Source organism: Eucyclogobius newberryi, unplaced genomic scaffold (assembly GCF_026437365.1).
Source record: "Eucyclogobius newberryi isolate DKJ021-1_F unplaced genomic scaffold, fEucNew1.0.hap1 SCAF_7, whole genome shotgun sequence".
NCBI lineage: Eukaryota > Metazoa > Chordata > Actinopteri > Gobiiformes > Gobiidae > Eucyclogobius > Eucyclogobius newberryi.
The window spans coordinates 10104662-10129124 of NW_027316389.1; the positions used below are offsets into that span (position 1 = coordinate 10104662).

At 40.1% G+C, this 24463-nt stretch overlaps 1 protein-coding gene across 2 annotated transcripts in view; it reads left to right on the forward strand.

Moving 5' to 3' along the window:
* Window positions 1-24463, forward strand: part of cdh13 (cadherin 13, H-cadherin (heart)) — a 352261-nt gene that overhangs the window by 247391 nt on the left and 80407 nt on the right. For both annotated transcript variants that reach the window (XM_072434742.1, XM_072434741.1), the window contains one exon: window positions 19023-19163. In XM_072434742.1, the coding sequence (XP_072290843.1) occupies window positions 19023-19163 (141 nt within the window). The remainder of the gene's footprint in view (window positions 1-19022; window positions 19164-24463) is intronic.

The following is a 24463-nucleotide window of genomic DNA, read 5'->3' on the forward strand; positions in this document are numbered from 1 at the left end:
TTCAAACAAGAGGTAAGCACAGACATATTATTTTAGCTTCATCTCTCGTCGACCATGGTCTGGAATAACAGAGTTGACGCAGTGCAAAGCTTTTGTGACCCCGTATCTCCGGTTATGACATCATGTACATGTGCGGCGCCGGTAGTTAAGGTAATAAAGTGAATATATGGGCTTGATTTTGAAAAAAAACATCAGATGCTTTAACCCACGCTTGTTTGATTTCCTGTTTGTCTCGCCTCCTTTTGACACTTGACTGAAAAGGCCCGTGGTGGGCTTCAGTCTGGTGAATGTTCGGTCCAACAGAAAGGACGGTGTGCAGTCTGAGCGCCTCTCGCACTTTTAATGCTACGGAAAGACTGCGGTCACTGCAGCTCGACTACACGCCGTGTGAGCCCGGTGTAACTCTGCCTCTTGTTAAATGTTGAACAAAACTGTGACATAGTGTGACCAATGCCCGCTCTCGGAAGCTAAGCAGGGATGGGCCTGGCTAGTACCGCATAGGGATGGGAGACCACTGGGATGTCAGGCGTCACAGTGAGGAGGGAAGTGCATACTGCCGCTGTATCCTTGTGACCTTGTGTATAAGTGAGAGTGTGTTTGTGAGAGCGAATGCAGGACAATGGTTGGAAACTACTGGACATATCACGTATGTTAATTAAGAGGCACTTCCCTACCAAATAAACAACTTATTGTAATTAGAATAATAACACTGACAACCTTTTCTCTTGTTAAAAAAACAACAACAAGACAAGTGCAATTAGACATAGTTCTGCTGTTTCACACTTCTTCCAGTATTTAAGGCCATTTGCTATTTTTATCATTGCATGTTTTTTATTGGATAAATTATAATTAGATGTGATTCAAGCCATTTCCATGAAACAGCCAGAATAGCATGCATCCCGACACAGTAGGAAAGTTGAACATTGGATATTTTTGTACAGTGTATATCATGAAAAAAAAAAGCTCATTCTGTTTAGATCCTCTTTAAGTTTGAGTTGAACCTGGTTTGGAAGCTGTATTGTGTGATGCAGTTTTCAATAACAGTAAGATCCTAAAATCCCTGTTAGTTTCCTGCACTGTTACTTCTCACTTACCAGAAGAAGCACAATATTCTCAAGGTTGAAGAGAAGAGCGTGGAAAATACATCTTCAAAAACGTAACTCAAAGCTGGAAACATATGTAGCAGTCAAAAATATGGAATGAGAGGAAGTGAGACAGACAGAGAGAGGAGCAGATCTCGCTGACAATCCTCTGAACCGCCGCCGTGGGGGAAGATTGGGACTTGTTTCACTTGAATGCATGCTGAATTGCTGCCTGTTTTGTGGTGGCGTTTCGCTCCAGCTGAATCATTTCAACTATTCATTTTGTTCTCAGTAAGCGCGGGGGGAAACATGCAGGCCTGACACTTGTACTTGTCAAGACCATATTTATAAAACGCTTTTTACTGTAGGCATAGATCTGAGGAACTCCGAGGAACAGACAGACGCAGTGAGCCCGAGCACAATAGATCATCTAATGTTCATAATGTGTGTGAGATAGGAGGGTGCATGGTTGTGAGGGCGCTTTTATAGCCCCTGGAAAGAAAGCCGTGAAATAAAACAATGGCATTGAGTTTGATTGTTTTGACAATAACTGCACAGCTGAAGTGTGGTCCATCGGGTAAATGCAGATCTCAATGAAGAGGAATATACTTCTTTCTTTTTTTTAAATCTGCCAATTGGTGTAGAGATGATGTTGTGCACTCGGTCTTCCTGATATCCAGTCATTTCCATATTGATCTGTCTTTTCTGATGTACCCTCAGCCGCTTTCTTATTTCTAGTTCCTTCTTTGATTGAAATGTATTGCCCAGCTTTATGTTGAATGATAAAAACTCAAACAACTTTCCCCCAAAGGTAAATAAATAAGCATGATGTTGATGTGCCATTAAACGGGTTCTCATTTATAAAACTTCACTTGAGATTGTTATTAAAAGTGCACATACGGACAGAACAAACCTGTTTCCTCATGTTCTCCTCAATTCCTCAAACTTGCTTCTCGTCTCTCTGAGCACTGATCATCTTCTGCCCCGTCTTCCAAAGCCCTGATGTGCAAAGTTCAGGGTTTTTGGACTGGACCAATCATTTTCATGTCAAGTTGTCTTTTTTAATCAGAAACTTAACATGGAAAGTCCTGTAACATTTTTGTACATACAATGAAACCCCAGAACAGTGAGCAGAATTAATGCCTAAGTTTGTGTGAAAGATTCAATTGAAAATGTTTAGCTCGGGTCCTCCAGATGGGTTCACTTCGGAGCGTCGCTGGCCGCTTCTGTTAATGGCAGATTGCATTTCCATGGCCTGGCCCAGCTTGCAGAGGTCGGCTGCATGAGCAGCTGACGTCACCCAAACATAACCAATGTTTGTGTAATAAATACAATCAGACATACCTGAATTATTCCAGACGATGCATACAAAGTTGTTTCATGTTTGTGGACTTTGTGACGTGGCTGCAAGAGTTAACAAGACACAACTTCTGGTTTATTGTCACTTTTTTTGCATTTATTTCACTTTTCTGCACCTCTACGCGTGTTTTCACATTTTCTTTATGTATCGATGTAATTCCTCATTTGTCCAGGAGTGTTCCATTGAAGAAAAAATAATCTTTTTCTACAACCATCTCTTCATGTAATGCTTTGAATTTAGATACTGGTAGAAGCATTATCTACTGTAAATATATATTTTGGGTCTTGATGTGAACTACAGCATGAGTCCTGTGCTTTTTGCTAAGTCTATTGGCTCAACAAATAATGTTATCACTGGAAATGTGGATGTTTTTAACCAGATCTAGTTAGTTCTTGGTGGGTACTAGTTATTTTCTGTTTATATCTGACTTTGCTGTTTCATTTTCACCTGAGTCTGCATTCTCTTCTGTTTGCTCTTGTCTAATCATCTTGCTTTTGCACATTACATTACTTTTACCATTAATCAGACATTGAAACCTTTCAAGTGGCAGCCAAAACCCATAACTTCAGTTTTCTTGAAGTATCAACCCTTTTAATTTTCAGAGAGATAGGCAACAGTATGTGGTGACATCTTCAAAATGGCTGAAACCTATGGAGGCACCTTGATGGTTGGGTCCTGAACAAGGGGATGACTGAATCACTGAAATCACAGCAGGATTTAAAAATTATTTCTGGAATGTGTGTTTTTAAAAGTCATTTTTTTATGGACAAACTCAATGGGCCTCATGCATGAAGGTTTTCTTGGAAAAAAAAAACTTGTAACTCCACTTTAAGAAGACACTAAAATGTACAAATTCACACTAAATCTAAACTTCTACTAAGACGAGTGCACTGGTCATGTGGGTGCAAGGCTGTTCAGTCCAGGTGCAGAGTCTGTGTAACAGTGACCCATGTGTGTAATGTACGCGTGCTCATGACTATCATTAGGATTTTTTTCCCTCTGAAGAAGATTTTTAAGGACAAATTTCGTAAACGCCAAACATTTTCATAATGCTTCATGTACAAGGCTCAACTTTAATATGGTGTGACGTGCATCAGCATTTGTGGCTATTTGTAAAGAGACTCTGCAAATAAACTATTGAAATTAACCTGACTGTTTGCTTGACCGAAACCATTGTTGCCTAAAGAGAGAAAATGTAGGTTTCAATTCAGTAAAAAAGATACTGTATATTGTTACTTTTTATTTTACTTTTATTTCTAGCATTGTTACAACTTTCTTGACAAATCCAAAGATGGTCTTTTTTAGAGTCTCCTTACAATTTATAATGCGTTTTTGTGGCTTCTTGTAAAGAATGTGAGTTTTGACAATCGTTTGAAAATTCCCATTTAAAACTCCAAACTTTAACATCATCTTATCTGCAGTTGTTTTTTTGTTCTTACGTACCAAAATCCTCTTTAACTGTATAAAAGATAAAAAATATACTTTTTTTTTTTTATCCATCCAAGTGATCTGTATCTTGGTATATTTCCACATTAATACCAGCACAAAAGCTTTTGTTTCACTTTTCTGTCTGATAATAAATGAGAGAAAAATGGAATTCTTGCAAAAGATTGAATATTAACAATTGCTTGTGCAAAGCTGTCAAACACCCCGACTGAGAGAATTAATCAGCGTTATTATTTCATTAAAAACAAAGAAATTAGAAATTATTTTTAAAATTAAAGTGCATCTTCCCCGTGTTACCATGGGTTCAACTCTAATTTGGCCCTAGTGAGAGTGAATGTTCGTCTGTGTGTCCCTGAGCTGGTCCCCATCCAGGGTGTACCCCGCCTAAGGCCCAAAGTCACTGGGATGTAGGCTCCAGTCACCCGCGACCCCTAACGGGAACAAATGGTCGACAATGAATGAATGAACTAGTTTTCAATGTCAGATACACTCTTTGCCACTCTTTGAAACGGCTCTGTGACATTATGTAAGTGCAGAGATGCATATTAAAGGTCATTATTCAAAGTAATACAATCTTTAAAAATAAATCTAAATTGGAAATCTTCCCATAGAAATTGCAAAGCTTTTCATTCACATAAAATATAGCATTATTTTGTTAACAACGTTTTGTACAACTTGATGATGTTTAACTTTGTAAAGACTAGAAACATGATTTTTATCCACAGAGTTAAATGAACAGCAATGTTTTGATTAGGCTCGGTGGTGCCCTCAGTAGTTGAGTTCTGAACCTTATATTGTGGCGTAGAGAGTGAATATATTTCCAAACACTGTTATCAGCATGTCACCCTGCCAATAGCAAGCGTATGTGAATGCTAACCACGCTGATGAAAGGACTGGACTTGTCTTTGTACGCTGTGGCAGTGCCCCAGATAACAGTCTCCAAAGCCCACTTTCCTACAGTAATTAACCATTGTCAAAGTGATTAATCATATATCCACAGAGGCAGAGGGCACTGGGCAGCAGCTGACCCGTAAGGTGAAGTGGAGCTTAAATGTCTGGGACCTAAAGAGACATTTACAATCTAATTATAGCCCAAAATAACAAATGGAACACAATGAAGGCTGAAAAGGTCCCTCAATAGTGCGCTGAAAAGCGTTATTGGCGTTTTCTCAGAGGGGAATGAGATGGAGATGTGTTCGGTCACTGAAAATACACGTTAATGTAGATTGCTGATCTGCGCACACTGTGTTGGGATGTTGGTGTATTGCGTGCACAATGCAGGGACAAAAGAGTGTTGTATAAATGTGACTATTCATCAATGACTTAACATTGAGGTACAATATACGGTTGAACGCTTAAGTTTTTTGATTTGGATGGCTGAAGGAAAAAAGGCAAGAAAGGCAGTATCTTGTTGTGGCAGAGTCACAAAATAGAGTACAAAATAATGTCACAATAAACTACATTGTGCCTCACTAGTCACTAATTTGGCAAAAGCCCCCGACTCTAAAGCATAATCTACTTTAACAGAGGTTGATCAGAATAGGACTGTGTAATATGACAGTTGGATGGATTATCTCACTAATAGATCTCAATGCATTAAATCATTTCATATCTGCTCCAATATTCTCTCAAGGTTGTGTTCTGGGGCCACTTCCATGTACTATTTATGCCAATGATGTTGGTCAAGATCTCGTTATACCAATTATCACCTCTATGCTGATGATGTGAGTCTTCATCGTTTTGCTAGTGTCCTTGCATTATTCACAAAAACAAGAGTAATGCCCAGAACATTCCTCCAATTGTCACAGAAATAACCCATCATGCACTACGGCAACACCCTAAACTAATTTACAAGCAAAACGCACATGTCAGCTGCCCCTTCACCCAATCGGAGTAAGAAGTAAGCTTTAGTCCAGGTCTTTACAGTTCAAATCGACTGGGCCCATAGGTGGTCGAGGCCCTGCTGAGAGTCTCCTGATATCTGGTGCACACCACAGAGAGGTCTATTGCAGCCATCTGTATCCGGCTCACAGCTAACTAATGAAGCGTCTTTACTATGGCCCCCCGCTAAAGAGCTCCGTGTTAGATGAGAGGATGTGTAGATCTGCACCTGCCACATGCTCAGACCGTCCTGTGTCTCCAGGTCTGCAGTGGTCCCAGTGTGATGGACGAGAGACGTGTCCTGTGTCCGTCCGTTTGAAGCGCACATACATCAATCGCTGTTTTCTTTTACCGTGAGCCGGTTTTGGCACCAGAGAAGTTCCAGTGGCTTTATCACCTGCACTGGTTCAAACTCTATATCAAAACAGTGACATATTTATATTATTTATTCATTTGTCTCTACATAGAATAGTGCCACATTCTACAAAAGCAAAATTAACCACTTTTAATACAGTATAATATGATAAGTGTCACTTACAATTTTAGTAATCGACTGTCAGCAATTCTTTTTTCGATTAGTCAACGAGTCAAATGATTGTTTCTACATCGAGTCTTTTCAAATACATTATCAACCGAATAAAGGTTGAAACATGCTGAGTGAAGGCTTAAGAGTGAGAAGATTCAGTTTGCTTTTAAGTTCTCTACCAGACGATGATGCCAAATGTAAATAAGTAAATGCAAATATATGATTATAGGTTTGTTGTTTTGCAACATTAAAGTCTGCATAATAACCTGTGTTACATTTTAGAACCACTGTTGTTATTATCTTTGACCTTTATAAAGTGTTAAAGTCATACTCAGTAATACTAATCTGTTGAAATGAACTCTATGTAGTGCTTAGAAGTATCATTCGTCCTTCTTATTCCTTCTATTGTCCACTGGGCTCAAAACATCCCTCATAAAAATGATTCATTTCCATCAGATTTATATGCTTATTTTTCTACTTTTCCTTCTCCCACCATGAAAAAGCTAAATCTGCTGCACACTTCCTCACCAAGGATAAGGACAAAAGAACATATCCTTTTCAAACGTGTGAAAAAGACAGGAGATAAAACAGATGGGGGCTCAGGGTGAGCCGTATGTCGCTCATGTATAAATACGCTCACTGCTTGGTCCTCACATTACACCTGAACTTTTCTCTTTTTCATCCAACGTCTTTTTATCCCTTTCATCGTTTCTCCAAGCATTTGAATAGAGCGGTGAGAATAGCCTCTGGTTCGGCCACACAACTCTTCATCAAACGGCCAGAGCCGAACAAAGAGGCCCACAGCCAATTTGATTATAATACCACACCTTTTCATAGAATTAATGCAGCGTCCTCTCCTCCTATTACTTTTTCTTATGTGTTGGGAGCTTCTCTTGTCTCAGCCTTCAGCCTTCTTCCTCTGTCTGATCTCTTTGTGCACTGGATTGAGCTGCTCTCCTGGGGTCTTTGGTTCAATCCTAATTCAAGGCGGAATGGGAAGTGTAAAATGTCAGCATCAGATCTCCAAAACAAGGCCAGCCGTACTGTTTGCTACGCTTGACTTCATTAGCATTGTGTTCTCTCTGGCTCTGACAGACGCCTATGGATGGGGAGTGTTCATCTTCACGAATTACCATGATACTTGATAGAAAAGGCAATGCTTTCCAAATAGAAGTCTGCGCATCATTTCAAGTGGGAATGTATAAGATCAGAACGTGCAAATGTTGTTTAGGATAGTCTGATACATTTAGGTACTGTAGGGCTTATAATGTGTCCGTTAGTGAAACAAATTATTCATTCATTCATTCAGTTCATTTTGAAATTAAAAATGATCACAGTCCCAACTATTTCCCTGATAATAATCTGCACCAATGACACACACATATTAACTGCTGTTAATCCCTTTACATTTACACTACGTTCACTCTGTAGTTGTGGTATTGGTCATGGCCGCAATCAGATGTAAATAAACATAATCAAATAGTTTGAACAATGGTCATAAGTATTATTCTGTTTTCTCTGTTAGGGATGTATTGGCTTGGATCGGAAAAAGTGAATAGATCGGGCTGATACTATGAATTGCTCTGAACTGGGACGTTTAACACAGTATCTTTATAAATAAGGCCCGACAGATATGGGGGCCAATACGAGACTAATATATAGATGTCTTCTTCCTGTGCCTGCAGCCCCGCCCCCTTTCGGGTGAAATCAAAATGCTGTGTCCATTGAAATGCATGGGATGTAATTGGTGGTAAACTTTGTGCATCAGATGCATGTGATCATATCAAACCCCTGTTAAAATATTAATTTAAAGTATTAAACAGTATGATTTGTGTTTTCATTCTTGAGCTTTTTTTGGTATTCCTACCTGTAACGTTTACATTGTGTGGTTTTATTTATGGGGGTAATTTAAGAGCAGTATTTAATATGTTAGATTTCATATAGTTAAATTAATTGTTTGCAGTCTTCTTTGTACAGTGTATTGGTTGAGAAACAAAGTATGTATGTATGTATGTAAGTATGTAAATCTATAACTGCATGTCTGTAAATTCATCACAAGCTACAGTTAGCAGGATAACTACTCAGTATTGCTAACATACCGGTACATGAATAACAGAATACATTTTTGGATGCCTTAATCAAACACGTTTAGCCTGGTTGAACATTTACATAATTTATTGTCTCAAAGCAACTAAATGGATGAATGAGCTTGTATTTCTGCTCCTGGGGAATCGGTGCATTGTTGACTTGTTGGTCACATGAACATTGGACATTTTAGTCTGCGTAATCCCTGAGTGTTCCATGGTAGAAAAGCACTGAATATGAATCTTTAACTACATTGGACATTTTACACAAATCCATCTACTTTTTTGCATATTTTAGAGGCAACACTTTTCCCTCTATCTCCACTCAAATGGACGGAGTTTCCGCTCAAACGAAGTGCTGATCCGTGGAAAATAGTGGGTGGGGCGGAATAATGTGAATAGGGAAGTTGGAGGTGCCACTATAACTGCTGATATATATATGTAAAATAAATTGTTTTTAGGCAGCTGATTATATAAAAGTGTGTCTGGTTCTATTCATTTTAAATTGGGTTTTATTAATGCAAATTGTATTGTTATTCTGCCTCCTAACAGGGAGTTTTAAAAGCTGAACGTAAATTTACACATCTTTTTGTTTTTGATAGATTGAATTTATACAAGCCAGCAATAAGCCTAATTAATGTGTGTGCGTCGAAGGAATAAATATGCGTAAATTCAGGCTCTTTTCACAACTAATTTGCATATCAATGTCAGCTAGTAAACGCGAGTACAGCCATTTTACACTTTACAGCAGCCAATGAAAGAACATGTTTTTAATGATGTGGTAGCACTTCATGTGCTAAGCGCTAACTAAAGATGACACTAAAAATGGACACATTTACAACGCTCACCACTCAGACAGGTCACTTCAGAGCCCATAACATTTATTTTAATCCACACTTCAAATGTTTGTCTGTAGTGAATATAATCCAGCATGTTGTTGTTGTTGTTGTTGTTGTTGACAACAGCAGTAGCAGCATGTGCGCTAACGTTAGCTGACCAGAATCTTCTCTCTTCTCCACACTGACTCTTGAGTTTGTAGCTGAGTATTTAAATCCATCACTGCCTCAGTCAGAGCCATGAATAGTCAGAGCGACACAAACAGGAGCGTCACTCTGGAGCTGTACTACGGCATCTCAAACATACAGCCAAACTCTTGCACAGAAAATTAGCCATTAATCGGTCAATAAATTGGAATTAAATGATTGTATTCACGCCCAGGTGGAATAACGGCCAAACTCTTGCCGATAGCCGATATTTTTCCAAGTGCCCAACTGGAGCCAAATTCAGCTCAGTTAAACCAAAGAGGTGTTAATAAAAGCATTAAAAATAGAAGACTGGTATAGGATTGGATATCAGAATCTGATTGGTATAGAAAATTACAAACATAAAACGATTGGGAGCCAAAAAATTGGATCAAGAGATCTCTGCTTTAGATGCCCTCCGCTGTTGTGATTTTGGGCGTTACAAAAATGTATTTCATTTAATTGAATTGAGATGACACTGTGCTTAAATAATCACCATAATTTCCTTAAACAATATTGCACAGTGTGAAATCCCCAGATTGTGTTTCGTGGCAAATTAAAGAGAAGAGGAAATTGAAGTGGCCGTCCGAGCCGCGGCTCAATCAGCACAACTCATGTTTGGTGACACCTGCAGTGAAATCTCCCTGTTGCTCTAACTCAAGCCCAAAGTGGATGTGAACATTTTTCCTCGGCCGGCGACTGGCAGGGAGTTTCTAATTGAGTTGAGATTCAGGAAACACTCATTAAGACGTTGTCAGTCGCTAGAGAAGCCCACGCTGCTTGTGTAGAGACAGCACTGAGACCGCGGGGTCCCAGAGCCCTGCTCGGCTCCAGCTGGAGGCCAACCCCAGCAGCTGTGAGCGCTGTGCTGCTTGTTTGCTGGGCCTGTTTACACTTGGCAGGCGTGCACACAAAGTTTGGAGAATGGGAGTTTATTAATGCTTGTTTTATAATGTTAATAATGCATGTTTTATGATGTGTTATAGTGTAATAGTGTAATAATAATGTGTGTTCTTTGCCTTCTTTCATGCTTCGAGCTGCCTTTTTATGTCAGCGCTTTGAGGTCGGTGCCCTGTCAGAAATGAATATAAAATGATCAATATCCATAAAATATGCGATTATGGCGAACCTGTATTATTATGTCTCACACACAAAATGTATTTTATTGTGAAAGGGTGAAGGAAGTAGTAGAGGGGTGATCACGTAAGGGTCACCAATGTGGAAGTTTGAATAAGCAGACGAATTTTAGTCTCCATCAACCACACCTGTGCAACAACAATCACCTTAAATACCTTCACCCCCCTGCTACTTCCTTCACCCTTTCACAATAAAATATATTTTGTGTGTGAGACATAATAATACAGGTTCGCCATACAATGATGTTTTTCAATGTTTACCTATTGGCATTCATTTGCTAATCTTATTATATTATATTTTTCTAAAGCAGTTGGCTGCACATATTGAATTTAAATTTCTAAAGCGGCTCTCGTGGATTCACTTACTGTATCATGAGTCACTTGGGGAAAGATTGGGAAACTTTGGGCAGTTCCTTTTACATTGAGGTTCTGCATGTTTACAATGGACATACTTGATGCATGCGTTTGAAGAAAAGCTGGTCGCAGGGCCCCTCACCGTCTGTCTCTGTGTCTGATGGAGCTGGAGCAGCAGTGAGGGATGCCCCTGTCTGCACCAGTGTGACTCAGTGTGTAGCAAACAGCTGTTTATTGTCCTGCTCTCTCCACTATCTGCCCCTGAGCAGCTGTGCCACTGGACACTGCCGTAACAACCTCCAAGACAGGCGGTTAAATCAAGCATTAAAATGCTCCAGTAAATATTCAGCTGAAAGACATTTATGATGTTTGGGCACAAAGATATACACAGTCTAAACTTAAATTAAAGATTCACACATTCAGCACATCCAAATTTAAAAGTTGTTTCAATTGTTTTCTTGATTGTGGGAGGTTTTTGCCGTTACGTTTTTTGTTTTGAGGGCAGCAGTGCCTGAAGAATGAAATAAAGTACTTGAACTCTGTGACCCCAGACTAAATCGCTGTTGGCCACGACAGCCGTTCCTTATGCTAAATGTAAATTTACATCGCACTAAATTATACAAATGGTCAGAGGTCGGCTGTGCCTTGCACTGAAGTCCCACTTTTGATTACATTGCACAAAACCTATTCATACCATGTGAAGTGAAATGTTTAAAGTGATGGTATATAAAAGCTGAGTGTACAGGAGAAGGACGGAGCAACAACTCATTATGAACACTTTGGACGTATACGAAAAGTTTTGGCCTTGCTGATAAGTGATAGTTCATCTATAGACCTACACAGGATCGAGGCCTTTTTTAGATAACTGAAAGGAGAAAATATATCAAGACCAAAAATCCAAATGAGTGACCTTACAGTGCAGGCGTGAGTTGATCCCAGCCCACTGTTGATGCTATAATTAAAATAAGTTTGACGCTGTCTCTGTATTGATCTGTTAATCTGCCAGTGCCTGCCTGTGATTACATTGATCAGAGCGCTCTCATTGATGCAAGCGTGTGAGGACTGGCAGTGTAGCAGAGGATGTGAGTGAGCACGCAGAGATATGGGGTCAGAGCTCTCGACATCAGCAAACAGTATTAGCATCAATAATCAAGTTGGTTTGTCTGAAGGGATCAAACTCAGAGAGTTGTGAGTCCGGAGAGGTCTGTGTGGCTAATTTAAACAGTGAATTTAAATGAGTAATTGAATAAATAAATACAAATAAAAAATAAAAAAGGCAAGAAATATATATATATATATATATATATATAATAGAAATATCTATTCAATATACAAATATGTTATATATTTATGTGTTATATATGTAATATGTATACATCTTCATATCTTGAGCTCGGTTTGGTCCAGTAAGAGGACTTGCTGAACAGGTGATCTAAAGGCATGTCGGCTTTGCTGTCAGTGCAATTCTTCTCTACAACAAGGGCCTCATTTATCAAGCGCTTGTTCACAAGCAAACTAGTCACGCTAAATGTGGCGCAAAAACCCTACACAATTGACATTTGGTTCTCACATTTCACATATTGAATCCTCTTTGTCAACAACTTGGCTTTTCTTGTTTCCGTAACGAGATGTTTTTATGGGGGAGCATTGTTCGTACCCCCAACAAGAAGCGTCAGAAGTTGATTTTTGTCTGGTCTCTAACTCGGAGCCTGCTCGGCTTGAACCTGCTCAGTGACATAGCCCCCGAGGGCTTTTGAGTGTGTGTAAGACACACACTCAAAAAGAGGCAGCACAGTTTTTGCTAATTCGAGTGAATGTGAATGAATACACAAAATGGGGAATTTTTGCAACAATCACAACATGTTAATTAAGGTGTTTGGCTTATGCAGCCTGATCACAACTATGAAAGCTCAAAATCTGTGATAGTATGATGAGTGCAACTGTGTTGTAGGTTATAGGATAGCTGCTACAATGTGTGCATCAATAGAGCATTTGATTGTGACTTTTCAAAACAGTGGTAATACAAAATAAAACTCTTACAGTACCTGCAACACCCTGACTCCTTTGACAGTATTTCACATTTCCACTGAATCATAGCATTCCACAGCTGCTGTTCATCACAGAAGACTATCTGCAAATTTGAGGTGTCTGCACTACTGTGGTGCAACAGATGTTGCACGTCTTTGTTCGTCTATCACCGTGTTTCATCATCTCACATTAAAGTCCAAAAACAAAATAATTTCAACAGTGGTGAAGCTGCTGTTAAATGTTTTCATATGTCAGACGATACAAATGTTGTGCATAATATAACTTTTATCTGTAACGCTCAAAGATGTTCAATATAGGAAGCACACGCATGTTTGCACTCGCTGAACTGACATTAGTTTTGCAGAAAAATAATATATAACCGATGTGCACATTTTAAAAATAGTAAATGAGGTGTAACACACCTGCATATAGTACCTGCTGTCTTTTCCGGTTATACTAGCAGTTTAGCACTTGGATTGATAAATGAGGCTCATTGGCTCATCACTGGAGCACCATAGCCCTGTGTGCAGCACTTCCCAGCCAGACAGTTGGATGGAGTTTATTAAGCATGTGACAGTTGACACCACCAGGCGGGAGAGTCACACCAGATAAATAGACGTTAGTTTCATCTGTCTCCTTCTCTGTTATTTATTCACTACCATCACCACTTCTGTATTAGGCTTGAATGATGGCGACAAAATCATTATTGCTCACATCATTACGAAAGCATCTTCACACCACATGTTTGAAAGATATACTTTTTTGTAATTGTAATACTATTCCAGATGCTAGCTGGTGAAATTGATTACATATCCAATTTGCAGCACTGATTTACACACTTTGTAATCAGATCCGTGTGTGGCATTAAACTAGATGAAGCTACATACGACTGCTACAAGGCATAATTATTCTTATATTACTGAATCACAAATTGTGATGAAAGAATTGATACAACGTGATCTATTTCATTTTGTATTGCTTCTACTTTCACACTTTTCTATTGCCAATTCTGGCTACTTCTGTTGTGATGACTACAAAAGCTACTAAAAATACTATAGATCACTATAGATACAGGGCTATTAAATAATTAAACTTTTTAGGTGTTCTTTAACACATCTTGTTGCTTTGAGAACAAACGATAATAAAGAAAAATCAAATAATCATAAGTACAGATATTTGCAAGCCTCAAGCGATTTATTTGAGCACGTTTAATGTTTATGTGCAACACAGCATTAAATGTGTGCATTTGCTTCTTATTCTTTTGCATGACTTTCAATTAAAAATGAGAGTTTCCTCATCATTGGGGGATATCACTTGCCATTAAATTGTTGAGAAAATGTTGACACAAAAGTTTGGGGTAATTCAAAGTGAAAGGAAAATCTATGTAAGCATAAAACTAGCATTTGAGAGACAATGATTGCCCAATTCTGCAAAAAATTCTGCTTTATTCTAAGACAACCACGGCTCATTGCATTGACAAAATAGCATAGATATTATTAGGCCCGAGCGCCACAAGCTGGCGAGAGGCCTGTTAATCTCGTAAGGCCGTGCGAAGCACGAATGCGAAAGTGCGCACGTAGTGCGCACGAAATCGAGCGTGAAGCGCTCGCCCACTTCCAAACACTCACTAACGCACTCCTTCACTCACGCACGCCCCGTGCATACTAATTAGTAGTAGTAAAATGGAACATTACCGTTGTAAACGGGCGAAGCCCGTGCAAAAGTGCGCACTAAACGAGCACTTTACATTGTTCGCGGTCGTCATCCCCATATAAAGCACTCATTTGCGCTAAGTAGCTCACGAATACGTTCCCCATCTCTTGCATGTTCCGTGCATATAAGCATGTAATGCAAAAATTGAACATTATTACTGTATAGAGGGCCAAGAACACAAAGTGGGCGGAGCCCCACTCAAAATTAACGAAAGTACCCGTCAGTGACCAGGGACCCACACCATGAGGTAGGAAAGCGCGAGCGCTTTCCGAAAATATATAGTTTATGATATTTGAAAAATGGGAAACATTGTTTTCGCATCGGAATATTATTCTTTCTTTTTTAGGCCCGAGCCCCAGCAGGGCGGAGGGCCTATTGCTCCCGCAACGCTGCCGAAGGCAGCGTTGCAACTGTCTGCACCAAACATGCGGGCTGCGCCCGCATGTTTGGTGCCCCGTCGCCCCTGGCAAGTACAGTGAACTAGCCCATGCCGAAGGCATGGATCATGCATACTTACTCCTGCTATGACAGAAATAGTCAACAATTAGTGAATGGGCGTAGCCCATTCACTAATTGTTGACAACAGCAGCACGAAGCGCTGCATTCCTCCAAAAACCCTCCTGGCATCGTCCCGTACGCGAAAATCCATGCCGCAGGCATGGGCCATGCTTGTATCTGCTCAAATCAATGGAAGTCTATGGGGAGTGGGCGGGGCATCCCGACGGAATAGGGAGTGACGAGCGCGTAAGCGCTCGTAATGATGATTCCACCCCATGGCGGTATCGGGAAGGCTTAGAGCTTTCAAACGATGTATAATTTGTTGTTATAGTGGAAACGGCTATATTGTTTTTGCTAAAAATATTATTATTTATTTTTATTATTATTTTTCTTGTTCTTCTGCTTTTTGAGCTCTAATTTGACCCCCTGAACATGCTCAAAAACTCACCAAACTTTGCCCAAAATTCTGAATCGGCGAAAAATTTGATTTTTTCTGGGCCATTTTTTTTTTCGTTAAAAAATGGCGCGACAGCGCCACCGACAAAAGTCAAAATACATTGCGCCTATGGGAGACGCCCCGAGGTCAACTTGGGCGTAAAGCTACGAAATTAGGGACACGCATTCCTCTCGTGAGGACAAAAAACAAATATTATTGTGGCCACGCCCCGAGACTTACCCTATGGCCGCCATCTTCCTTTGAAAATGAAAACACGCTGTGTTAGCCATTTTGTTCACGTGAAACTTTGACGAACTCCTCCTAGGGCGTTTTGCCCACCGACTTCAAAATCGGCGGACGTCCTCTGGACAAGTGGGGCATCTAAAGTTATCCAATTTTTTGAGATACCTTTTACGGTCTGTGTGCGGCGCAGCCGCAAAGTTGGACAACTTATTTTGGAATATTGCAGATCTAAAAATTGCTCCCATTTGATCAAAACCAGTCCGATTAGGACCAAATTTGAATCAGTTGTTAAACTTTCTAGTTTGGACCAGTTTAGGATGACAAAATTGAAATGGGCGCGATAGCGCCCCCTACAGAGTGACCTTTAAATTAACATTGAAGGTCAAAAATTTGTTTTACCAAAATGTTCTAAACTTTACCCAAAATTCTATTTTACCGTCCCGATCAAAAAAGCTTATCAGACAAATGCCTTAATTTTTACGGCGTAGTCATAGCGATGACAGAAACCTCCCATGTTATCCCTATGGGAAGACCGCAAAATGTCTCAAATATCCACATTTTTATGTTTCACACTTTAACGAACTCCTCCTAGTGCTTTTTGCCCACCGACTTCAAAATCGGTGTACGTCCTCTAGACAAGTGGGGCATCTAAAGTTATCCAAATTTTAAGGATAACTTTTACGGTCTCTGTGCGACGGAGCCGCAAACGTTTCCCAGAATTCTGACTATTTGGCCTTCAGAGTGGCCTATAAACAATAGAGTTTTTCCAAATGACATGATATTTTGAACAAAATTCTAATTTGCCATCCTGATCATACAAGTATGAGAGCCAAAGTCATATTTTGTACGGCGTAACCGTAGCGATGACAGAAACATCCCATGTTATCCTTATGGGAAAATCGTAGAATCGCTCAAATCACCACATTTTTACGCTTCACACTTTAACAAACTCCTCCTAGGGCGATTGCCCGATCAAGCTCATATTTGGGGAAAACCATCTACACAAGCGGAGCATCAAAAGTTAGTCATATTTTGATTTTAAGTGGTACGGTCTCTGTGCCGTGGAGCTGCAAATATACTGTCACAAATGGGAAAACGCCAAATCTTTAAAATGTTCACATTTACGCTTCACACTTTAACAAACTCCTCCGTGGGCAATAGCTCGATCAAGCTTTACTTTTGGAAATATCATCTCCACAAGCGGGGCATCAAAACTTATCCATATTTTGATTCTAAGTGCTACAGTCTCTGTGTGGCGGACCCGCAAATATATGTCAGAAATGGGAAAACAGCGAAATCTCTAAAATGACCACATTTTTACGCTTCACACTTTAACGAACTCCTCCTAGGGCGATTGCTCGATCAAACTCATATTTGGGGGAAATCATCTACACAAACGGGGCATCAAAACTTATCCATATTTTGCTTTTAAGTGCTACGGTCTCTGTGCCGTGGAGCTGCAAATATACTGTCACAAATGGGAAAACGCCAAATCTTTAAAATGTTCACATTTACGCTTCACACTTTAACAAACTCCTCTGTGGGCAATAGCTCAATCAAGCTTTACTTTGGGAAATATCATCTACACAAGCGCGGCATCAAAAGTTATCCATATTTATATTCTAAGTGCTACGGTCTCTGTGCGGCGGCGCAGCAAATTTGACTGACACTTGTGTTCATTTGCACTGTCGCCGTCTGTCAAGTTCTTTTTTAATTCAACACAATAAGGGCGCCATCTTTATCAAGTCGAAAGCGCAGAGTCGGAAGGCCGGCGGCCCGCGAGGGCCGTTGGATGCCGCTTGCGGCTTTAATTTCTTCTTTCTTTCTTTCTTTCCTTCTTCTCGGGACCAACCCCCCTATTTTTCACCCAGTGAACATTGACGAAAAGTCACAAAAATTTGCACACCTCTAAAAATCGTGCCTCTCTACATTCTGGCTATTTCCCTTTTCTAAAATTAAAAAAATTGGCGCGTCAGCGCCCCCAAATGTACCAAAAATACATTGAGATAGGAAATGACCCAAAAAAAATCTGATCGTAGAATCATGAAATTTGGCGCAGAGGTAGATGGTGACAAGAGAAGTAAAAAATATTATTACGGCAACGCCGTCCGCCCAACCAAATGTCGGCCATATTGCTTCAAAAATGGCTAAACATGACTTCGGAGTTTTTCCAAACGTCGTACTTTTACTAACTCCTCCCAGGGCGTTGGCCCTAAAAAGCTGAAATTTGGTGAAAATGCTACTGAGGAGTGGGACATCAAAAGTTATTCAAATTACATTGATACCTCTCACGGTCTCTGTGCGGCGAAGCCGCAAACTGTAGCAAGAATTTCAGAAATCTCCCAAATTTTACATTTCTGCCGTTTGCGCAGATAAAGTCCGAATTGCGTCAAATTAGAATCAGTTGTTAAACTCTTTGCCCTAAACCTACTTGAAGTGAAATAAATTAATTTGGAGCCACAGCGCCCCCTATAGATTTTATATGGAGGTTAAATGTTTAGTTTTGCGAAATTATATGAAATTTGACACACAACTCAATTTTAGCATCCCCATCAAAAAAGTCAATGATCCATGTCATAATTATTATGGTTTTGCTGTAGCGATGACCAAAACCTCCCATGTTATTGCAATGGGGAAATCGCCAGAACATGTTTACACTTTAGACTTTCACGAACTCCTCCCAGGGCGTTAGCCCTATTAACCTGAAATTTGGTGAGACTCATCTTCAGGGGTGGACCATCAAAATGTATCCACATTTTTATTCAAAGCGTCACGGTCTCTGTGCGGCAAAGCCGCACATTTTGCCAAGAATTCAAAATAAAATAGCTTTTTGATGGTAAAACAAAGGGGAGAAGATGTGACAGCGTCACAGATTCAGCAGTAGACGTACTAAAAGGACAATTGGGGCGCGTTAGCGCCCCCTCCTCTTGCGGCGTGGCGGCGGCGTGGCGAGGGCCAATCATTGCCGCTTGCGGCTATATTTTTGCTTATCCCTTTATATAGTGTTATTGTTATAAGCAAAATGCTTTTGAAAATACCTTTGCTCTCCTTGAGTCTAATGCTAAACATTTATTCACATCAAGGTCCTGTTGTTAAAGTAAGACACTTTCCCCCTGAATCTAGGACTTACCAAACAAACGACTTTTTTTTTCAATTTGCGAAACTATTTACAATTCCAGTCTGAAGTGGTTTCTCCTCTTGTCTATTGTGCAGACTCTGCCCACAACAACCTACGAGCTGGAGATTGTGGCCAAGGACATGGCGGGCAGCGAGGTGGGTCTGACGGGGACGGCCACAGCCACCATCACCATCACAGACAAGAACGACCACAGTCCAGAGTTCACACATCCACTGGTGAGAAACGCCTTCTCTGTCTGTCCTCGCTATGAACATACATTCTGTTTGGATTGGGCACGTGCAGGTGCAAATGCTGAAAAGTGTCGTGAGAAGTGTTAAATATGCTTTACATTTGGACATTTACGTGCTATAAAGAGGTGTTCACCCCTAAATGTCTGCAGCTTCTCAATAGTTAAATACACTATAGATCAGGCATGTCCAAACTAGGGCCCGGGGGTCAAATGCGGCCCTCAAATAAATTTTTGTTGGCCCCCCAGCTTCCTGTTATGTCGGCCCAAACAACAAAAAGTAGTAATTTTTACTGTGAAATTGGGGAAATTCAGGTATATTGATGTTATACTAACCTAATATTAATATTCTAGGTCTAATTAAAGGTGTGGAGGCTCATCGCAATTGTGTCAAATGCTAAATTTCGAATGATTCACTTTGTCATTCAACAAATTCGACATTGTCAAGTTGTTTGTGGCCCTCTGCCCCGTTTAAGTTTCAAAATGTGGCCCTTGGTGAAAAAGGTTTGGACACCTCTGCTATAGATGAATCTTGAAACCACAAATAAACAACAATATAAGTATTTATAGATACTTTACATCCCAAAAGGTCTAAAGCTATAACAACTTTCATTGTCATTGTCCTTCCCAGTCTCACATTTCAGTTCCCAAAACGTTTAGCATGGGCCACATTACACGCTACAGATTATTATTACATTTGATTCTTTAGAATAAGTACAAATGACAGATATTTAGGGAAATAGTAACAGCAAAGACAGAAAGCTCAATAGTAAGATAGTAAGGGATATGACACGTATGAACTACTTATCACAGAAACTTACTTCTGGCACATTTCGACTGGTTCTCTTTGGAGCGGATCGAGAGGGTCCAAACGTGTTGCTGCCTTAAGTGAACCGCAGCGCTCTGTTTGAGGGTCTAAAGGGGTGAGATGTACGAGCTTTCAGAGCCCACGCGGAAACGCTCTAGCACATGATGATTGGACAAGAGCCAACCCAGACTGAGGTGAAAACGAAATGGCCAAAAGTGTGATGTAAATGAAATATAATCATTTCTTTTCGAGCGCTGACTTGATAAACGATAAACCGATGCATTTCCAGTGTTGCATCAGATGTTTCCTGTTTGTCAAAGGCATTCGCATCAAGACTCAAAATGTTATATTTCCAGTGCATAATGTTTCTAACACTATCCAAAGGTAATGCATTACATAAACAGATGTTGAAACACAGGATAGAGGTGTGGATAAGTTGAATAAATCCAGAAAAAGCTTACAATAAACCGGTAAACCCTTGTTTACACTAGCTTTAGCCACATAGCCTCACCAAATCATGAAATGTCTTTTTGTGAGTCGCTCAGATCAGCCTTATTAAGAAAAGAATCCTGTATTCAGACACAATTTAGTGTTACACTGTGTGTAAGTACTGTGTATGATGTTTTTTGACAGTAACATAATACTGATCTTATAAGAGAGCAAGGAACATGGTTCGTTACGTTTTCAATTGACAGCTCTTTTATGCTGTGATCGTGGGACATTATAGTAGGACATTTATAGTCTAACAACAAACCAGCCTTTAACTGCTGTAGGGTATTATACTAGTACAAGTACTGCAAGGTTATGAATGTCCACCCACTTGTGAAGGAGGGGGGGCATTCAAGGTTATTGATTAAAGAATTGTTCAAGAATTCAAACATGACACACTGCCTAAGTGTGGGTAAGTTTGAATCGTATTTTTAAGAGAAGAATGCGGCACCAGCCGGATAATCGGCATTTTTAACAACTCTATAATCAGATATCTAGATGAATTAATTAATTAGAAATTGATTTGCTCGTTGATCTAAAGGTTTGAGAACGTAACCGTGACATTGACCCCTTTTCTGGAAATGAAGGAACACTTAACCAAATGTGGGTTATGAAGATTTAATGACCAAAGAATTAAACAGATAAATATGAATCAGGAATATGCAAATGAGTCGATAACAGATGGAATACACTAGACATGATTGTTCTAGATCTATCTAGGTGTGTGTTAGAGTTAATTCTAAGATGAAATTCAGCCAGCCTGTGAAGTGCATTCATACGAACGGAACCAGAAGCTGTGATTCTGAGGAGACGGACCTGCGTGGGGTCCAAGGGCCTGCGTGGGGTCCAAGGGCCTGCGTGGGGTCCAAGGGCCTGCGTGGGGTCCAAGGGCCTGCGTGGGGTCCAAGAGCCTGCTTGTCGTTCGTGTCTCCTCCAGGCTTCACTCAAGAGGTCACGCTGCAGCTCAGTCCACACGCGAGCTCCAGATCAGGCCTGCTCTGGAGCTCGGCTCTGACGTTGTCTGGCCAAAGAAGGACTGGATCGGTTCTGCGATCTGCGTTCTCCTTGGCTCTGAGGCGTTCCCGAATGAAAAGGCCGTCGTGCTGCTCCACCGATGTGGCTGGTCTAAAAGGCTGTGGACTTGAAAAGTTGCAAAAGGTCCTTGCTTGATTTTGTATGATGCAGCATCAATCACATTTTTTTTAAAAACGAGCACAGACTTCTTAGTTCCGGGAGGGAACATTAGCTTCTGCGGGCATGTTTCTCGGAAAAGTCTTTGTCCCGTAGCTTAGCATTGCTGACGCTAGCTAGGCCCGAGGCCTAGCTAGCCTCCCAAGGCCCGGTGTCATGGACCTTGCTGGTGGGACCCTGAAGGGAGGGTCGAGCTTCGAAGGAAACTCGAATGGAACCCGAGTTAGCTTTTGTCTTGGAGGGGAAATGACTCTCTGAGTTCCTTTGAAAGAAGTCATTGGATGGAAACATTATTTTCAAAGTTCAGAGCGTCTCTGTTGTCTCTTTCACGTTCTCTGCTCTTGAGGGCCGTAAAACTCCACACGGACAGCTAACACCTTTAGCCCGCATTCCTGTCACCATGGCAACAGGGGGAGGACATCTGCATACCCTACACTGCTTTAAAATATAACTATAGATGATGGGACAGAAATAAATGATGATCACTCTTGGTCTTTGTTAGGGCGGCACAATTTGGGAAAAATAACTAATTGCTGACAAAATTGTGTAATTGCGATTAAATTCGTGACTTATGTTTTAATAATAGGATTCTGTTCAAAGTTCACATTTAAACGCAAATAATTCAAAGACTGAAATAGGCCTATGAACTGATGAATGACTAAAAGACTCCCAGAGCATGTTTCTACAGATCTAAACTATAGTTAGCAGTTTTTATGCACAATTAGACAGGGTGTTTTGTTGTCTGAGGAGGAAATTATGGTACTTCACAAATTGCAGCCGTTGCGATTTGCTAATTGCGTCCATTCAAATTGTGACTTTGATTAATATTGCAGTCTGTAAATTTGTTTCAGTTCAATAAAGATCAAACATTATTGGTAAATCCTTACAATTATTCTTCAAAGGGCAGGATTCATATGTTTTTTTTTAATCCAGCAAGGGTCAGAGAGGATTATTCAACTGAAGTTAAATAAGATTAAGCTTTGTGGCTTTAAATTGAGAAACATTACAGTGCATTTACTGTCGTGGAAACAGTGGTACATACATCATATATACAGTAAGTCCACTCAAGGACTTCTACCATAAAGCCTTTAGGAAGAAAACACATTACTGTCCTTGCAGAGTGTACATCGAATATCTGTAACGTGTACTACATTTTGTAACAGCGTTTCGTAGGGGGGAATTGAGAACAGCACATTCCAGATTATAACTGTGGGTGTATTTTCCATTACTGATGCTAGAAGTTTTCAGCGATGCTCCAGGGTAAGCTTATAGGTTAACGCCAAGCCTCCAAGTCCTGCAGCACCATAAGGAAATCCCTTTTTTTTTTTTTTTAATCCAGCAAGCTTTGATAGATTTTGATGTAGAAAAATTATATATATATCTAGATCAAGTATATAAATCTTGTATTAAACAACGTTCACAGACAAAGATGCTAAACATTTTGATGTTCATTTTGCTAACATTTATAACAAAATCTGTTCTGGTACAATGCAACAATAAAGATAGAAAGTACAGTACTGCATGTCCAAGAAAAAGTGTTGCAAATGCAAAGATTGCCTTTTCTAAACCTTGTCTGATTAAATTGTCCAATCCAAATCCAAAGGAAGTTGGAGTTGCTGTCAGGCTTTATTCATTCTTAATTGGGTTTATTAAAGCGACATTTATTGATATTCTGCCTCTTAACACTGAGTTTTAAAGGCTGAAAGTTTTTTTTTAATAACCTTAAACTACTGAAGTAAATTAATGATCCTAAATGTGTGGTTAGCCTAATTAATGCATGTGCGCAGCGGCAATTAATATGGTTAAATTCTGACCATTAAAGCCTATTTTCACTGCTCATGTTGATGTGAGTCCAGTAAACACATCAACAGTGTCAAGTACAAGTACTGAGCTCTGGCTGCACTGGAGGATCTTCTTATAGGGACTGGGAAATTGTATTATATTGCATTTGTTTGCCTTAAGCGTGATGGATCTGGAATCTTAAATGAAGACTGAGAGATTTTGGCTTGTTAGTCGTAATTGTAAGAACTAAAAGTAATAATAGAACTGAAATAATAATAATAATCATTAATAATTAATTAATAACATTTTAGAAGCAACATTTTCATTCAATCTACAGTTACATACATCCATCTAAATAATCTAATGCTCTAAAGTACTTTTTCTCTGTCTGTTTTTGTAACATTTACTTCATTTTGGGATATTAAATTCACAGTAATTGAGGAAAAGTAACAATGAGGAGTATTAACGTGTTAGACAATGGTAATGAAAAAGGAAAAGAAAGACAGTTCTGATGTTCATGTTCTCAGTAATCGTGAATAATCGCTTTTTCTCACAATAATCGTAACTCTGAAATTGTACATGCGTTCCAAGTCGTGCAACAGTTCAATCACCAGAGCGTACGTCTTTATTACACCTGACGAATGAAACGTTGAGATTTCCATTTGTCCTTTTGGATTCAATCTTGACTGTCATGTTGGGCTGAACTTATGGCTCTTTATTTCCCTGGATCTTGATGGAAGGAGTTAAAAGAATGTCAGTGTAGATAGCGGTTACCCCGAGCCTGACGGTGCTGTTGTAGCATTGAGCCTTGCGCGTCTTAATGGAACCCCACAGCTGTTAGCAGGTTTGGTGACCCATCATGGCCAGTGTAAGTCACCCCGCAGCCCTCCCATGATGCATCGGGGTGTCAGAGGATCTTGTACGGAGAGCAGCTTGTGGGAAATATTCCGGCTCAGGGGGGCTCAGCAGGGCCACGCCGAGTGCTCCCCGTCCGTGTCCCAGGTAATGCTCCCATTCCT